Raw genomic sequence first — 14,583 nt, forward strand, 5'->3', positions numbered from 1 at the left:
CAAGTTAGGAATATCAAAAGCAGGTGCTTAAAGTGATGGTTCAAACTTCTTAGGTTACATCTGCCCTTGGAGCTGGGGCAGTCATTCCCAGCTCACATAGACATACTTGCGCTAGTTCACATTAAGCAAGCATGCAAAAACTAGTAGTGTAGCTCACAGGCTCCACGTCTGCTCCACCCTGAAACCCCGCCCTCACTCTGCCCCTTCCCCCAAAGCCCCGCCTTCGCTCCACTGCTTCGTGCCCCACCCCATCCCCTAGGCCCCACCTTCATTCCATCCCCTTCCCATAGGTTCTGCCCTTGGCCCGCCTCTTCCTGCCCGCATTCCGCCCCAATCAGTTGATCGTCTGAGCTGCCCCCAATCCTCTGCGTCTGCTGGGGCTGAGCACTCATTTTTTTTCCCCATGGGTGCTCCAGCCCCGGAGCACTCACGGAGTTGGCACCTATTGTATAGCTGCTGCAGCACAGGAACTGGTGAGCCAACAGCATGGGGCCTAGCAGCCCTGAAGCTATGTCTACACTACCACTTATGTCGGTATCACTTCTGCAGCTCAGGGATGTAAATAAATTACACCAAGCTAAGTGCCAGTATTAGAGTGACCAGATGTCCCAATTTTATAGGGACAGTCCTGATTTTGGGGGCTTTTTCTTATATTGGCACCTATTACCCCCCACCCCGTCCCAATTTTTCACACTTGCCCTCTGGTCATCCTAGTCAGTGTGGACAGCGCTATGTCAGTGGGAGAGCTTCTTCCGCCAACATAGCTACTGCTGCTCGTTGGGGGTGGATTAATCACATTGATAGGAGAGCAGCTGCACTGTTGTAAGCTCTCTAGTGTAGCCATAACCTTAGTACAAACCTGCCTGGACCCCCTGGGGACGCAGTCAGGGTGACCACCTTGTGTGGCTGTTCACCGTGGCTCCACTAGTATTGCTAGCATGCTTGCTCAATGACAGCTAGCGCAAGAATGCAAGAATGCCTACTCAAGCTGGGATTCACACATCCAGCTCCTAGTGTAGACATGGGCGAAGGCCAGTTTGCTTGGGCTTATAAAGGAAAGCACACATATAGCATTAGTTAAAACCTAAAATATGGTGACTTGATGGCTCACCAGAGAGTGTAGGCACAGGAAGATAACCACCACTTATTGTGTTGAAGAACACAAGGGGAAATACAAGCTTTGAAATGGAATCTCACCACTTCTTATCCTATTAAGGGTTCAATGGGGGAAGAGTCCTTTCCACACGGCTGGTCAGGGCAGTCGTCACACTGGGGCTTCTGCACCTTCTTCTTGGGTTTAGTCAACTCTTGGTCTTGTGACCCTGGATGAGGGGAAAGTCTTTCCCATGCAGGGGTTTAGTAAGATCTGGGATTCCAATGGTGACCCCAGTTTTATATGCCCTGATTTCAGAGCTTGTGGGGGAGGTGGGGAAAGAGAGGAAGAGACATGGTCTGATTTCTATTGGCTATTTGCCAGCTGAGCGCTCAGATTTCAGCTCTGTTTCTCTGCTGCTTCTGCCACTTTCCAGGAGATGATGTTGGCGTAGAACAAATTTCTTCATTCATTTTGGTATTGGAGGATTTTTGTGTTTGGTTCATTTCAAGGCCTGTATTTCACCATTAGCTCACATTAGTAATTGGAATTTCCCCCTTTTAAAGCAATTTCTTTTAATAATGCATCACTATGCCCTTGGTTATATTTTGCAACATTCCTTCTTCCTTATGCCAGACAATGCCTATTACTTCTAAAGTGCAGCAAGTATTCACAGTGAAGACCAACAAATCCCTTGTAATCTTCTAAATCTAATGGCCATGGTTCGTTCATTCTTTGATTGTACATAAGCTTTTCAGATTATTTAGGCCTTGCAAAAGAACAAGAGACACTCTCCATATATAGAGAAATGTAAAGCAGACCTCACAAGGCAAACAAATATATAGTTTTGTATAGGTTTGGATTTCTTGAGGCAACAGTCAGTTTACCTCATTTGACCTTCGATCTCACAAGCTGTATCTTGTTGATTTGACTCACAGCTTCCCTGCCCATCACTTGGTCCACTCACAGTGCGTAATGCGTTACTTGCATAGGAAAACAGGGCATAACCTGGCTTGGTAACTTTTTGGACTGCCTGTTGGCTAGATTGGGAAGGAGAAAGAGGTTTTATCCATATGCAAATTATGAGATTCTTGCTTAGATGATTAACAATACTCACATTTAGTCATTTTCGTTGCTATTCTTGGGGGTGGAATTCTTGACTGTAGCGGATCTGTGGGTCCTTAGACAAAATGTCTTACATGAGATGAAACATTTCCTACTTGTCTTTACTTTCTAGGTGGAGCCTATTTTGTAATCAACAGAGGCATCTGCTTTTCTGATTTTTGAGTGACAGGAGGAGTGAATAGTTATTAATCATTCAAAGCGTATCAGTTCCCCGTACCTCTCCCAGATGGTAAACAGGTCTGCCAACCCCTGAAGTGGAGTCTTGGAGCTGAACAAGTCCAAACAGTATTAACCGTGTACTCACAGTGTGCCCTTCTGATCACAAACCTCAAATATTTCCTCTAGCCTGGAGGTCCAGCTGTGTGAAAATAAGTATTCTACAAATCAAGTTCCAGGAAAGCGAAAACTGAAGAAAGCGAACAATCCTGAATTTCAGTTTCTTGAGGAACTTGAACAAGTTCCTCAAGTCCAGAACCCATCTCTTTCTAGAGAATCAGGAAGTAACAAAAATACAATCATTTCCCTCTGTGTTAAGAACTTCTTCTATAGCTCTCAAGTCTGGAAGAGACAGCACCTCCTGAAGTAAAGCAGCCTTGTGAATTAGGTCCTTGAATAGGGACAGCGAAGGTGGTGGGAGTGAGGAAGGCAATTGAACTGGATGATATATCCAACTTTCATAGTGCTGAGAACCCATTTATCTGATGTTATATTGGCCCAAGCACTGTGAAAAAGGGACAGACAGTTCCCAAAAGGGGGTATTGTGTCTTGAAGAATTGTCATGGCTGGTACGCAGTCCTCGATAAAAACCTCAGCATGACTGCTTTGTTGATGTAGATGTCTGGTGAGAGGATTCCACAGCCAATGAAGTTGAAGACCAGTGTCTCAGGGGTTTACACCTTTGCTTACTAGAGTCTTGGAGTATAGGCTGATAGTATGAAGATCTGAATTGTGACTAAGGTTTGAACTGCTTTCTCTTTGGTGTGGGAGTATAAACCCCCCAAGTCCTGATGCCATGAGGAGGAACTCATAGATTTGCTGTGGCTGATTAACATGAAGCAGTGTCTGAGAAGTCTATGGCTGCTTGAAGAGTTGTTCTTCTATCAAGATGTCCCTCAGCCACTACAGCCATACATTGATCTTTGTACTCCTCTGACAGCTTATCTGCCAACGGAAATGCCTGTCTCATTAATAAATATATCAATATTGATAATCTGTGACCCTCATTTGTAGGCTCCCAATAGTGTAAGCCTTCCTGCCCTATAGGCAGGGCCGGCGCTTCCATTTAGGCGACCTAGGCGGTTGCCTAGGATGCCAGGATTTGGGAGGGCGGCAGACTGCTCCAGTGGACCTCCCGCAGGCGTTCCTGCGGACGGTCCGCTGGTCCCGCGGCTCCGGTGGAGCATCCGCAGGCACGCCTGCAGCAGGTCCACTGGAGCCGCGGGACCGGCGAGCGGGCCCTGCGCCTAGGGCGCCAAAAACCCTGTCGCCGCTCCTGCCTATAGGTCAAGTCTCTTATGGGCCTTGTCTTTTTGGGTAGACTTGGACTGAGATTGTTTTGACTTCCTTTTAGCTGCTGTGACCTTCTGAAGCAGGATGAGTAAAATGAAAACAAAACCCTGCATTCCTGCTGAAGCACTTGATAGCACCTCTCAGCATGCTTAGCTATAGGAGGTATGGATGCTGGGGTCTACCAGAGTGTTCAAGAAGAGGTCAAGAAGGGGTTCATTAATTGGAAGAGTGACTTTTCCTGGAAATGGAGCCTGCAAAATATTCAAAAATTTATGCAGATGTGTGGAATGACTTCTACCTTGATACTTAAAGATACAGCCACTCTCTGCACTAAATCTTGGAAAACCTTCAAATTCTCAGCTAGGTGAAGTGAGGAGGACTCAGGGTAATAGCTTCATCTGGGGAAGATATGGCTATACAAGGAGGTTGCTCCATGACATCCTTCCTTCTATACTGTCATTCAGTGACCTCTACAAGTGGCAATGGATATTGAGGCAGATGGAGTGGCTCTTTCCTGATGAAGCAGTGATAGGCAATGGAGATCTGTTCCTTGAGTGAGAGGCTGATGGAGATCTAGTGCTTCTAGAACCAGCCCAGAGGGCCCAATATGGCCAAGATGAGCAGTCGGATCTCTGCACTGTCCATGGTGGTAGACACCAAAATGGAATGTCCTTAGGCAATATTCCTGCCTAACACCACGGGTCCTTGCAGCATGTCATGTCTTCAATGAATAACAGAGTGAACAAAATGATCTGCTGGTGCAGGTGGTCTGCTATCCCCCAAGTTCAAAGAAATGTAACTTTCCTCAGGGCAGGGTGGAGCAATTCAGGGCCACTTGTGAGGCACAAGAGGTAATTTTCCCAAGCCCCCCCATTTGAGAAGAACCCCAAATGGAGTGGCTTTGCAATCTGGCAGTTGGGGTCGCAGCAGCACTCAGGTATGGCCTGGCTGCCCCTCCATCTATGGAGGGGTGGACAGGCTAAACTGGAGCGACACTTGCATCCCAGCATTTAGCCCCTTGTAATGTTATGGCTGTCTGCAAGGGAACCCATCAGCCTTACAAGGCCTGTGAGTTCAGCCAGGCTCTTCACTGGTGTCTGTCTCTGGTATGGGACAGGTTGTGTGGAAGTTTTAGGCCAGGGGAAGGATGAGAAGGTTTTTCACTACTTGGGAGTACTTGCCATCCCACTATACTCAACGGATGAATCATTGTCACCATACACAGCATTAATTAAGGATGGACCTCATTTTAATCCAGAGATGGCTCTAACTCGACCACAAGCTATTGGGCTAGATGCAGAACTGTGTGGGTGGGATGCTGTAGCCTGGGTTATGCAGGAGGCCAGACTAGATCATAACAGCCCTTCTGGTTTTAACATCTATGAATCACTGAAATGCTGTCATAAGAACATAAGAATGGCCGTACTGAGTCAGACCAAAGGTGCATCCAGCCCAGTATCCTGTCTGCCGACAGTGGCCAATGCCAGGTGCCCCAGAGGGAGTGAACCTAACAGGCAATGATCAAGTGATCTCTCTCCTGCCATCCATCTCCATCCTCTGATGAACAGAAGCTAGGGACACCATTCCTTACCCATCCTGGCTAATAGCCATTAATGGACTTAACCTCCATGAATTTATCAAGTTCTCTTTTAAACTCTGTTATAGTCCTAGCCTTCACAAACTCCTCAGGCAAGGAATTCCACAAGTTGACTGTGTGCTGTGTGACGAAGAACTTCCTTTCATTTGTTTTAAACCTGCTGCCCATTAATTTCATTTGGTGACCCCTAGTTCTTGTATTATGGGAATAAGTAAACAACTTTTCCTTTTTCACTTTCTACACACCACTCATGATTTTATATATCTCTGTCATACCCCTCCCTTTGTCTCCTCTTTTCCAAGATGAAGAGTCCTAGCCTCTTTAATCTCTCCTCATATGGGACCTGTTCCAAACCCCTAATCATTTTAGTTGCCCTTTTCTGAACCTTTTCTAGTGCCAGTATATCTTTTTTGAGATGAGACCAGTCATGAATTAAATCAAATTCTAGCAGGAAATTTAGAATTAAGATTCCACCAGCCTCTTAATTCTGTCTCTTCTGCCTGCCTGTTGGCCACTTCTAGGCCAGCAACACGTTACTCAGACTCAACCTTCATGTGTTACAGAGTCCACTGTCCCCTCTTCAATCCACATGCTAATCCCAATCCCCAACCACAAAACCAGCTGTATCAATATCTCATGCCCTGCACTCCACATAGTGGCTGGAATCCTGACTCCTCCCCACAGCCCATGTTGCTCTGGCCTAGAAATCACAACATTTCACATCATGCCCTCCACATAGGCTCACACTCTCCTCCTTGCCATCCCAGAGGTAGCTGTACTTTAGCTGTGAGTGACATGCTTTGAGCTGCACTCTGCACTCTTCCGGACAATGGAGCTAAAGAGAGATGAGCTGATTATTTAACTAATATGATTTCTTGGACGCAGGCCTGTGGGGCTTGGGCCACAGCTACAGTTGTTGACTGAGTTTCTGCCTACATTGTATGGAACTGAGGCTGGCTGATAGAGGGAATCGACCGGACATGGTGAAGATAACACCTGCCTTCTCCAGTCAGGGGTTTTGCCCACCTTTGCTGAAGCAAGTTCATAACTTCGAGCTCTTATGAGACCTTTGTCTACTCCTGGACGTCCAGGTCACTTGCAGCAGCTGTTCAACAGCTAGGAAGCCTGCTCCTCTCTGATATGGGGAGTTCACCACTAATCCAGGTCTTTTTCTCTTCCAGATTAAATCCAGGCAACATGATCTCTCTAGGGCTACACTTGAAGACCACCCTGAGCTTTCAGCTGACATAGGTAGGGCCCTACCAAATTCATGCCCATGAAAAATGTATTACAGACCATGAAATCTGATATCCACCATGGAATCTGGCTAGTGTAGGGGAGGGGCAGGGCCGGGGGCTCTGTGTGCCGGGCTCCAGACACTAGTCCCGGATAGGCTGGGGAGGGATGTCCTGGACAGGCTGCAGGAAACTCTGTGGCTGCTGGCTGGAAGCCCAGTTCTGAAGGCAGCTCTACTACCAGCAGCAGCAGAGCAGTGGGGGTGATAATACCTTGACCCCCCTACAATAGCCTTGCGACCCTCCTATGGCCCCCTTTTGGGCTGGGATCCCCACACTTACAACAATGTGAAGTTTCAGATTTAAATATCTGAAATAATGAAATTTGTGATTTTTAAGATCCTACGACCATGAAATTGACCAATGTGGATCCTGAATTTGGTAGGACCCTACACTTAGGATGTGGTTGCCTGCTCCTGCTAATCTGCAGCAGCCATTTCAATGGCTTCTCTCACATGCTGGGCCTTCTACTGCTGGTACTATGTGGTATCTCACTGATGAGCAGCATTATCCCTCAGTAAAACTTATTAGGAATGGAAACTTTGTCCAGAAATATGGTAACAGAACTCCCTGCTACTCTCTGGCTGCAGCCTGCGCCTGCCTTATGTTGGGCTCCTTTGTTTCTGCTCCTCAGCTGGCAGCAGGTCCCAGGAACCAAAGTCTGCCTGCAGCGTGAGCAGAAGGTGTGGTATCTCTAATGCATCCCTCCACCACAATTGAGTTCCTGGAGACAGTCATCCTCCCTCTCATCCGGCCAGCACAAGGACAAAGGCAAAGCAGCTCTGATCTCCTCTATGCTGGAGCAGGTGGGCGCCCTCGGAGCCTGCTACAGCAGCTTTGAGGAGTGCAGTGTCTTGTGCCCCTGTTGTGATGCGCCATAGCAACAGCACAGAATCCTGAGGCATAAGAATACCCTGGCCAATCCTGTGCCCATCCTGAAACATCTAATGGGGTTGGCTGCAAGGAAGAGAGTATGGGGTAGAACAGGCAGAACTGAGCCTGTGGCTCCCATAGAGTGTCTCTTATACCAAGAGAATTCCCAGATAGGGCCTTCCGGCCCTTTTGTACTGGTAGCATGGGGTGAATTTCTGGGTAACTTCAGGGAAGAAATCAGCAGGCAGCCCTGCTCAGTGGCTGGTGCTTCTCTCAGCCCTGCCCATTCTCCAGCTGAAAGACCCTGCAATAAACCTCACCCATGGAGCAGAAACACTTCCATTAAACCTTGCCAAACAATGTTTTTCAAGCATCCCAGGCCAGGTCTTCCCAGTCCCCGGAGCAGAGATGGGAAGTGTTTGCTGCTGCTGCATTCCTGCCCAAACATTCCCCCTGACACCATCTCTTTGATGGCATTCTCGTTACTATTTTATGACACTACCTTAATTATTACACATATTTCGGTAACTGGTTTATTAGCATTAGAGGGGTTAATTATTACTTATTGTATTTGTTTTGACAATCATTGGTTAAAATTCTTAGCAATTTATGACTATTTTCCCCATGCTTTTATTATTCATTCCAAGAGCAGCAATTGAGAGAGACTGACCCAAGTCAGCCAGCAGCGGTTAAGGCACGCACGTGGCACGTGGGAGAAGGAGTGTCTTGCACTCATGTTTTGAGCAGAAATTGAATGCTGGACTGTGGTAGTTTTGTCAGAAAGGATATAGTCCTAGGATTGGGTTCACTTTTGACAAATTTGCATTTTTAGCTAAACAAGTTTTTTTCTGGAAAATTCCTGACTAGGGTTAGTAAGCTGGACCCAAGCAAACACGACGAGTTTCAATATGGCCAGACATAAACGTGTACATCGTGAACAAGGACTGCAGGCCTTGCTTACAGAATGAGTGGAAGGTCTCTACTCAGCAACTCTGGAAAGGACTGGAGGGTGCCACAGATCCAGTCATTTCAAAGGGCGCCTCCTCCTGCCACTCTGGGATTAGCTCCTTTCAGGTGCTGCACCCTCCTTTGGCAGTCTTTCCACCAGTCATCCTCGCTCTTACCCTGCAGCCCCTCTCACTCCAAGAGCTGCAGCTTCCTCTTCATGACTCGGCCCTCCAGCCAGCTTACTATGGGTCCTCCTTTTCCCAGCTATCAAAGTCTTTCAGGGCAAACTGTCCCAGGCTCTCCTATGCCTGGTCTCTGCCACTTCTCCCCGGCTGGTAGGGGAGCCCAGGCCTGTCCTCTGCTCTGGGGTCCAGCTCAGGGACCGTCTGTTCAGCAGCCACTATCCTATGCCTTACTGCTTTTCCCGAGCCTGTCATGCCCACCCCCCCAGCTTTACCAGCCCAGACTCACCTGTCCCAGTGAATAACTGTCCACTACCCTCCATAGTCCCAGCACACCTCCCTTCAACCGGGAGTGACAGACAGCTACTTCCCTGCAGCCCCTGGCTGCTCTCACTCCTGGGCTATGTACAGGTCCCTCCTGGACCCATCCAGTTGAGCCTTCATCTCTAATTAGCCCTTGCTCCCTGGCTTCTCCTCCAGGTGCAGCCTAGATGCTTAATTGGTCCACCTGGCCACCTTAACCCTTCAGGCCTTGTGTGGGGTGGACACCCATCACGGAGAATCTGGGGGTGATCAGCTGAACATGAGCTCCCAATGTGACGCTGAGTTAGAAAGACCTGAAGGGTGGTTGGGGCCACTCCCTGTTTCGTGCCCTTGGGACCCTGCAGAACCTGGTGGGGCAGAGAGTGGCTCTGGTGCATTTTGCTCTCCAGAAGTTCAGGGTAGGGGAGGGGAGAATGGCTCCACTGGACCCTGCCCTGTGGAGGCTTTCAGAAGCTCATGAGGGTGGCCTCAGGGGGTGCAGCAGTGGTAAGTATGTCTGGGGGAGGTAACAGGAGCAGCAGGTCAGAATAGTTGCTGCAGCAGATGAGTGTCAGCTTCCTGCAGGTCAGGACCACTGCAGAGTCCTCCTGAGCAAGGGAGGAGCAGCAGCTGTGGAAGGGAGAGTCCCCATTGAGGGATCTGAGAGCTCAGCACAGTTTCAGTCCAATGCTTGTGTTCTGTCTGGGTGTTAGGCTGTTCCCCTTCCCAGGGTATTGGGGCACAAGGGTGTTATGTGTGCGTGCAATTTTCCATTGTGGGTGGAGCTTGTATTGCAGGTGGAGCCTGGGAGAACTTCACCACCTATTTTTTTTTTTTTTTTTGTAATTAGACCCTTGCTCCCAGCCCTCTGCTCAGTTCATTAGTCCTATGCCCCTCCCCGAAGCACAGCAGGGGCAGGAGCTCTGGGAAACTCACATGACCCTGAAGTGGGCTGCTTAAGGCCCATAAAATCCAGATCAGATTCCAGGACTGTACGGAATCTGCACTATGATCCAGATGCATCAGCGGCTTTTAATAATTACATATTCTGTCCATCCTCCCCCATCCCCCCGCCCCACATCCACAAACTAGCAATTCTGGCTGAGGCCAACAGAACAAAACATAAATGAGGAGGTTCCATTTCAAGCCATTTTGGAGCAATGATGAGCCAAAGCACAGACAGGAAACTTCAAAACATGAACATTTTGTGAATCCTAAATTCCATCCGGGACTTTGTCCAATTGGCCTTCAACTTTCCAACAAAATTCTACCCTAGCATTAGCTCCTGCGTGTGAACCGCCCAATGGCCAGGTTAGTTTTAATGAAGTTAGAGTGGTGGCTGTCCAAACAGGGTTTGTAATAGCAAGCAACTTACCTCTTTAGCTATGGGGAGACTAGCATTCCTCCAGAGTAAAGTTTGGAAAGTACTAGCTCTGCCAGACGTGCTGGGGCCTGCCAAAGCTAGCTGATGTCCAGTTAAAACGTGAACGTGATGGTACCTCATCAAGGCTGTTCCCAAAACAGCTCTTCCTCTCATGAGTATCCCCTTTTCCTAGCATTGTTTTGGAGGTGACTCCATTCTGCTAAGCATATGCACAATGTGCATCGTGACCAGGATTCATTACCAGTTTGGTCCGCTGGCTGGATCATTAGCTTCCCCAGCCCATGCCAGGTATGAACACTGATCCATATCCCCTGGTGACCTCACTGAACGGACAGATCCAGCCCTTTTGCTCCTGCCATGTGCTTGCCTCAGATACCCAGCATTAGAGATAGTGCTGACAAAGCAGTGCTAAAAAACAAATGAGTTAAATCGCCATACAGCCAATGCCTGCAGGGAAGGACATCATGAAGCTCTGAAGGTTACCAGCTCCTGAGTGTCCAGAGTGAGTGAGGAGGTGGCAGTTTGGGTGGTCGGGGTCAGTGGTGTGTGCTGCTCAGTGAGCAGACTAAGAACAGCGACCCAAGTGCTTAGCTCACCTGAGTCACCTCCCTGTGTGCCTGGCTGCTGCTCTGGATCCTTAAACCCCTCAGAATGATGCCAAGCCTTTCTAACAGCACAATATAATCTCCTATAGAAAGAATTCCTAACCCTCCAATCCCAGCTCCCTTTGTGCAGCAGCCCCCCGCTAGAAGGATGAGAGTTACAGCACGTGGAGATGAGGGTCTTAGGTTGGCCCACAATCGGAAGAGGTCTGGAGGTGCCACTTGCACAGATCTCCCCTACCCTATGTGGACCTGGTGAATGGGTTGGCCACCTCCATAGTAGCTCTCTCTTATAAGTGTGATGTTCTCATTATAATCGTGCATAAGACCATAACTGACCTGCTGGCCATAGAGTAGGGGCAGCTGTGAACTCTGTACTCTTCTCCACTGGGCTCAGTCATCATTTGCTGGATCACTATGTCTAAGGATAAGAAGATAACAAAGGCTCACCTTAGGAAAAGTGCCGAGACTCTCAGCTATCCAACACTGACAACTGGGCAGCTGGGCTTGTGATAGGGACTAAAATCTGCAACCCCCTTTTAGCTCCTTTGGGTACACCCAGCGGAGGCACTCCCTAGGCCAGTGGGGCATGCCCACCTACTGAGATGGGGAATGGGTGGGGAATGGGATTGCACAGGGATACAGCTGGCTCAAACCTTCCTTAGGAAGGAGTGCGGGATGGGACAAGAACATGGTCCCCAAGATGAACAGCCACAAATCCCATCAGGAACCACCACCAGATGCTTTAAGAAACATACAGCAGGCAGTGAGACAGGACCATTTCCATCATTTATTGTGAAAGCTCAGTACTGGTCCAAGAAACAGACCTCGGGCCATTAGGCAGATTTCTTGCTAACAGAATAAAATCAACTGGAAACATAAAGTAGGAGATGTAATTAGCAGGCCGTTTCGTTATTTGCAATGCAGTGAGCTTGTACCCCACAGCACAAATCATTGCCCCGTGTTGTGATATGGATTAAAATCTGTAACCCCCTTTTAGCTCCTTTGGGCACACCCAACGGAGGCACTCCCTAGGCAAATGACGCATGCCCAGCTCTGACAGAAGCAATTGCAGTTGCAGAGATCCACGCTGCTGAACATCCAATCACAAACTGAGCTCCTACCATTCAACATATCCCATCTTTTCCTGTGTTACTCAGAATTTAAGAACAAAACATTTTTCATGAATTATTATTTCATCAAAGTGGCTAAATCTCTCTAGTGACTGGCCTCTGCCCCTCCCCTGGGCAGATCAGCCCAGCCCCTGGCTTAAAGCTTTCCATTCTCATTGTGCAGGGACGGTGTGCACAGGGCTGGTGCAGTGGATGGATAAGCATTGCAGACTTCACCTCTTCAGTACAACCTCCTGTGCTAAAACCCCCCCAATAAACCTATGGAAACTCTTGTGAAGCTGCCTTTCCTTCCCCAATGCTCACTTTTCACTGGGAGAAAAGGGGGCTGCCCAACCCATCTTTGTATCCTGTGCTGCAAAATCTGGATCTGTAATTCTCCACTGGTGCAGATCCACTAGTACTAGCAGCAGCAGAAGCTGTAAATGTAGCCTTTTGCACTACCATGGAACCTAATCCTGCTGGTGGTAAGAATGTCTAAGAGTGTCTGCTCTGCAGCCTCCACATTCCTCCCACAGGTGGAGATGTCTAGGTGGGTAAAGATGGAGTAGCCACGGCCATGGTGATGGAGTAGCCATGGCTGGTTTCTCTTGCAAGTGCTTTGTGACTGCTGGAGCCTGAACGGCATGTGTCTTGTTAAATGCTCAAACCACTGAGCTATCCCTCTGCCCCTCCCCCAAAAAAGAAGATCATAGAATATCAGGCTTGGAAGGGACCTCAGGAGATTATCTAGTCCAACCCCCAGCTTAAAGGAGGACCAATCCCCAGGCAGATTTTTTTTGCCACAGATTGCCAAATGACTCCCTCAAAGATTGAACTCACAACGCTGGGTTTAGTAGGGCAATGCTCAAACCACTCAGCTATCCCTCCCCCCTATTTACAACATGAATGTCAAAGAACCTCCCACAGAGCTGAAATGCCCAGACTTCATTCCATGTTTGTAGAGTCCTGACAGACAGAGTATTCAAGTATTAGTATTCCATAACTCTGCTTTGCCGGGGCTTGTACACAGGTCTGACCGCACCAAACAGGCCCAACACCCATTTGGAACAAATCTTGACCCAGGATACTATTGTCCCAGCCTTGAATAGAGGCCCAGACAAACTATTCTGCACAACTTTCATTGCCATTAACAGGAGTCAAATGTGTGAAACTCTTATTCAGTGCTTCAGCATGTACAAATCCCAGCTGTGACATAGGTGGTTCTTCAATGCAAGCGGGCAGGGTGAAGCCTTTTGTCTGATACACAACTAGAGAGATCTCCGGTTTTCAAAATGTCTAGTCTATTAGAGAAGAGATGAATACCAACAGGTCCTCTCCAGGAGAAAAGTTCTTCTCTCAGGATCCTCAGTGAGCTGCATTCGTAGGGGGAAGAAGACCGAGCCAAGATCTCCAGTACGGATCTGAGGGGAGGATTCTGGTCCAAATTTGGTTTCCAAATAGTGGTTCCCTGTTTAAGCAGCTATAAGGCTGTAAATATCCTTAATCAATAATCCCTTTTCCTTCAATGCACTGTCTGCACAACAGGTGACCATAACTTTATTCCTCAAACACTATATGCGACTTATAAACTTATTATTACAGTTCCCATCTCTCTAGAGAGCTCATTCTTCATCTTTAAGCCAGGCAGTATAATAGGGGAGGAGTGCAGTGCCATGCTTCAGGGATTCTGGTCACTGGGGTCACACTTCAGCATAACTTTCACTCCCAAGCCCTTCTTGACTGTCTCAAAGGCCTCTAGCGCTTTTTCCAAAGGGAAGCGGTGTGTAACCAAAGGCTTGACGTCCACTTTCTTGGATGCAAGCATAGCAATCGCCATGGGCCACCTGGAAGGGGACACAAACAGTGAAAGATAAGGGTAGCCCTCTAGGTCTAGGGAATTTGTATACTGACCAGCAGATCTGCGTAATTGCACAAGAACCATCCAGACATGAGGCAGCATTCTTACAACGCTCAGAAATAGGACATGACAGGTCTGCAGGGGCCTTCCTCAGTTATTGCTAAACAGGCGAGAAGCACTTTCTTTAGAGTCCAGTTCCATATGTCACTCCCATAAAATCATGCAAAAGGCTTCAGGACTGAGCTCTCAAGCAGAGTGCAAAGCCTGCTCCTGATTAGCAGGGACTATATGGGCCAGGGCAGGTCCATGGCTCTGCCCTGTCCCCACCTTCCACACTGGCAAGCAGAGCAGGCCAGGCTCAGAAGGTAGCACAGACACTGCACCTGTTCAGGGATGAAGCAGGGAGAACTCCAGGAGCTCCATGAAACAGAGTGCCTCTCGGAGCTCCTGCTGGAGCAAAGGACCTTGACTGAGCCCTCTGCTTGGAGCTCTTTTACCTCCTATGATTCTCTGCCTGCTATAAACCACCACCATAGTCTTTCTGTTTGGAAGCACTGAGCTTGCATTGGCCAAGGGTTTCTGAGGTTTTGTGTATAAGGTAATGACTCCAAAGTGAGTACAGTAATACCGAGCCAATGGTTATGCACGCTGTTCACATGGGACAGCTAGCTGTGGTCTGCTCCAGCAGAATAAGCGACAAGC

The 14,583-nt window shown here is 48.3% G+C and overlaps 1 protein-coding gene across 1 annotated transcript in view; it reads right to left on the reverse strand.

Moving 5' to 3' along the window:
- Positions 1-11,681: 11,681 nt before the first annotated feature.
- The window catches only part of SORD (sorbitol dehydrogenase), a 31,002-nt gene continuing 28,100 nt past the window's right edge, over positions 11,682-14,583 (reverse strand). Inside the window, exon 9 of the mRNA XM_075069441.1 lies at positions 11,682-13,867. Coding sequence (XP_074925542.1) covers positions 13,702-13,867 — 166 coding nt within the window. The 3' untranslated portion in view covers positions 11,682-13,701. The remainder of the gene's footprint in view (positions 13,868-14,583) is intronic.

Source organism: Chelonoidis abingdonii, chromosome 9 (genome assembly GCF_003597395.2).
Source record: "Chelonoidis abingdonii isolate Lonesome George chromosome 9, CheloAbing_2.0, whole genome shotgun sequence".
Taxonomy (NCBI): domain Eukaryota; kingdom Metazoa; phylum Chordata; order Testudines; family Testudinidae; genus Chelonoidis; species Chelonoidis abingdonii.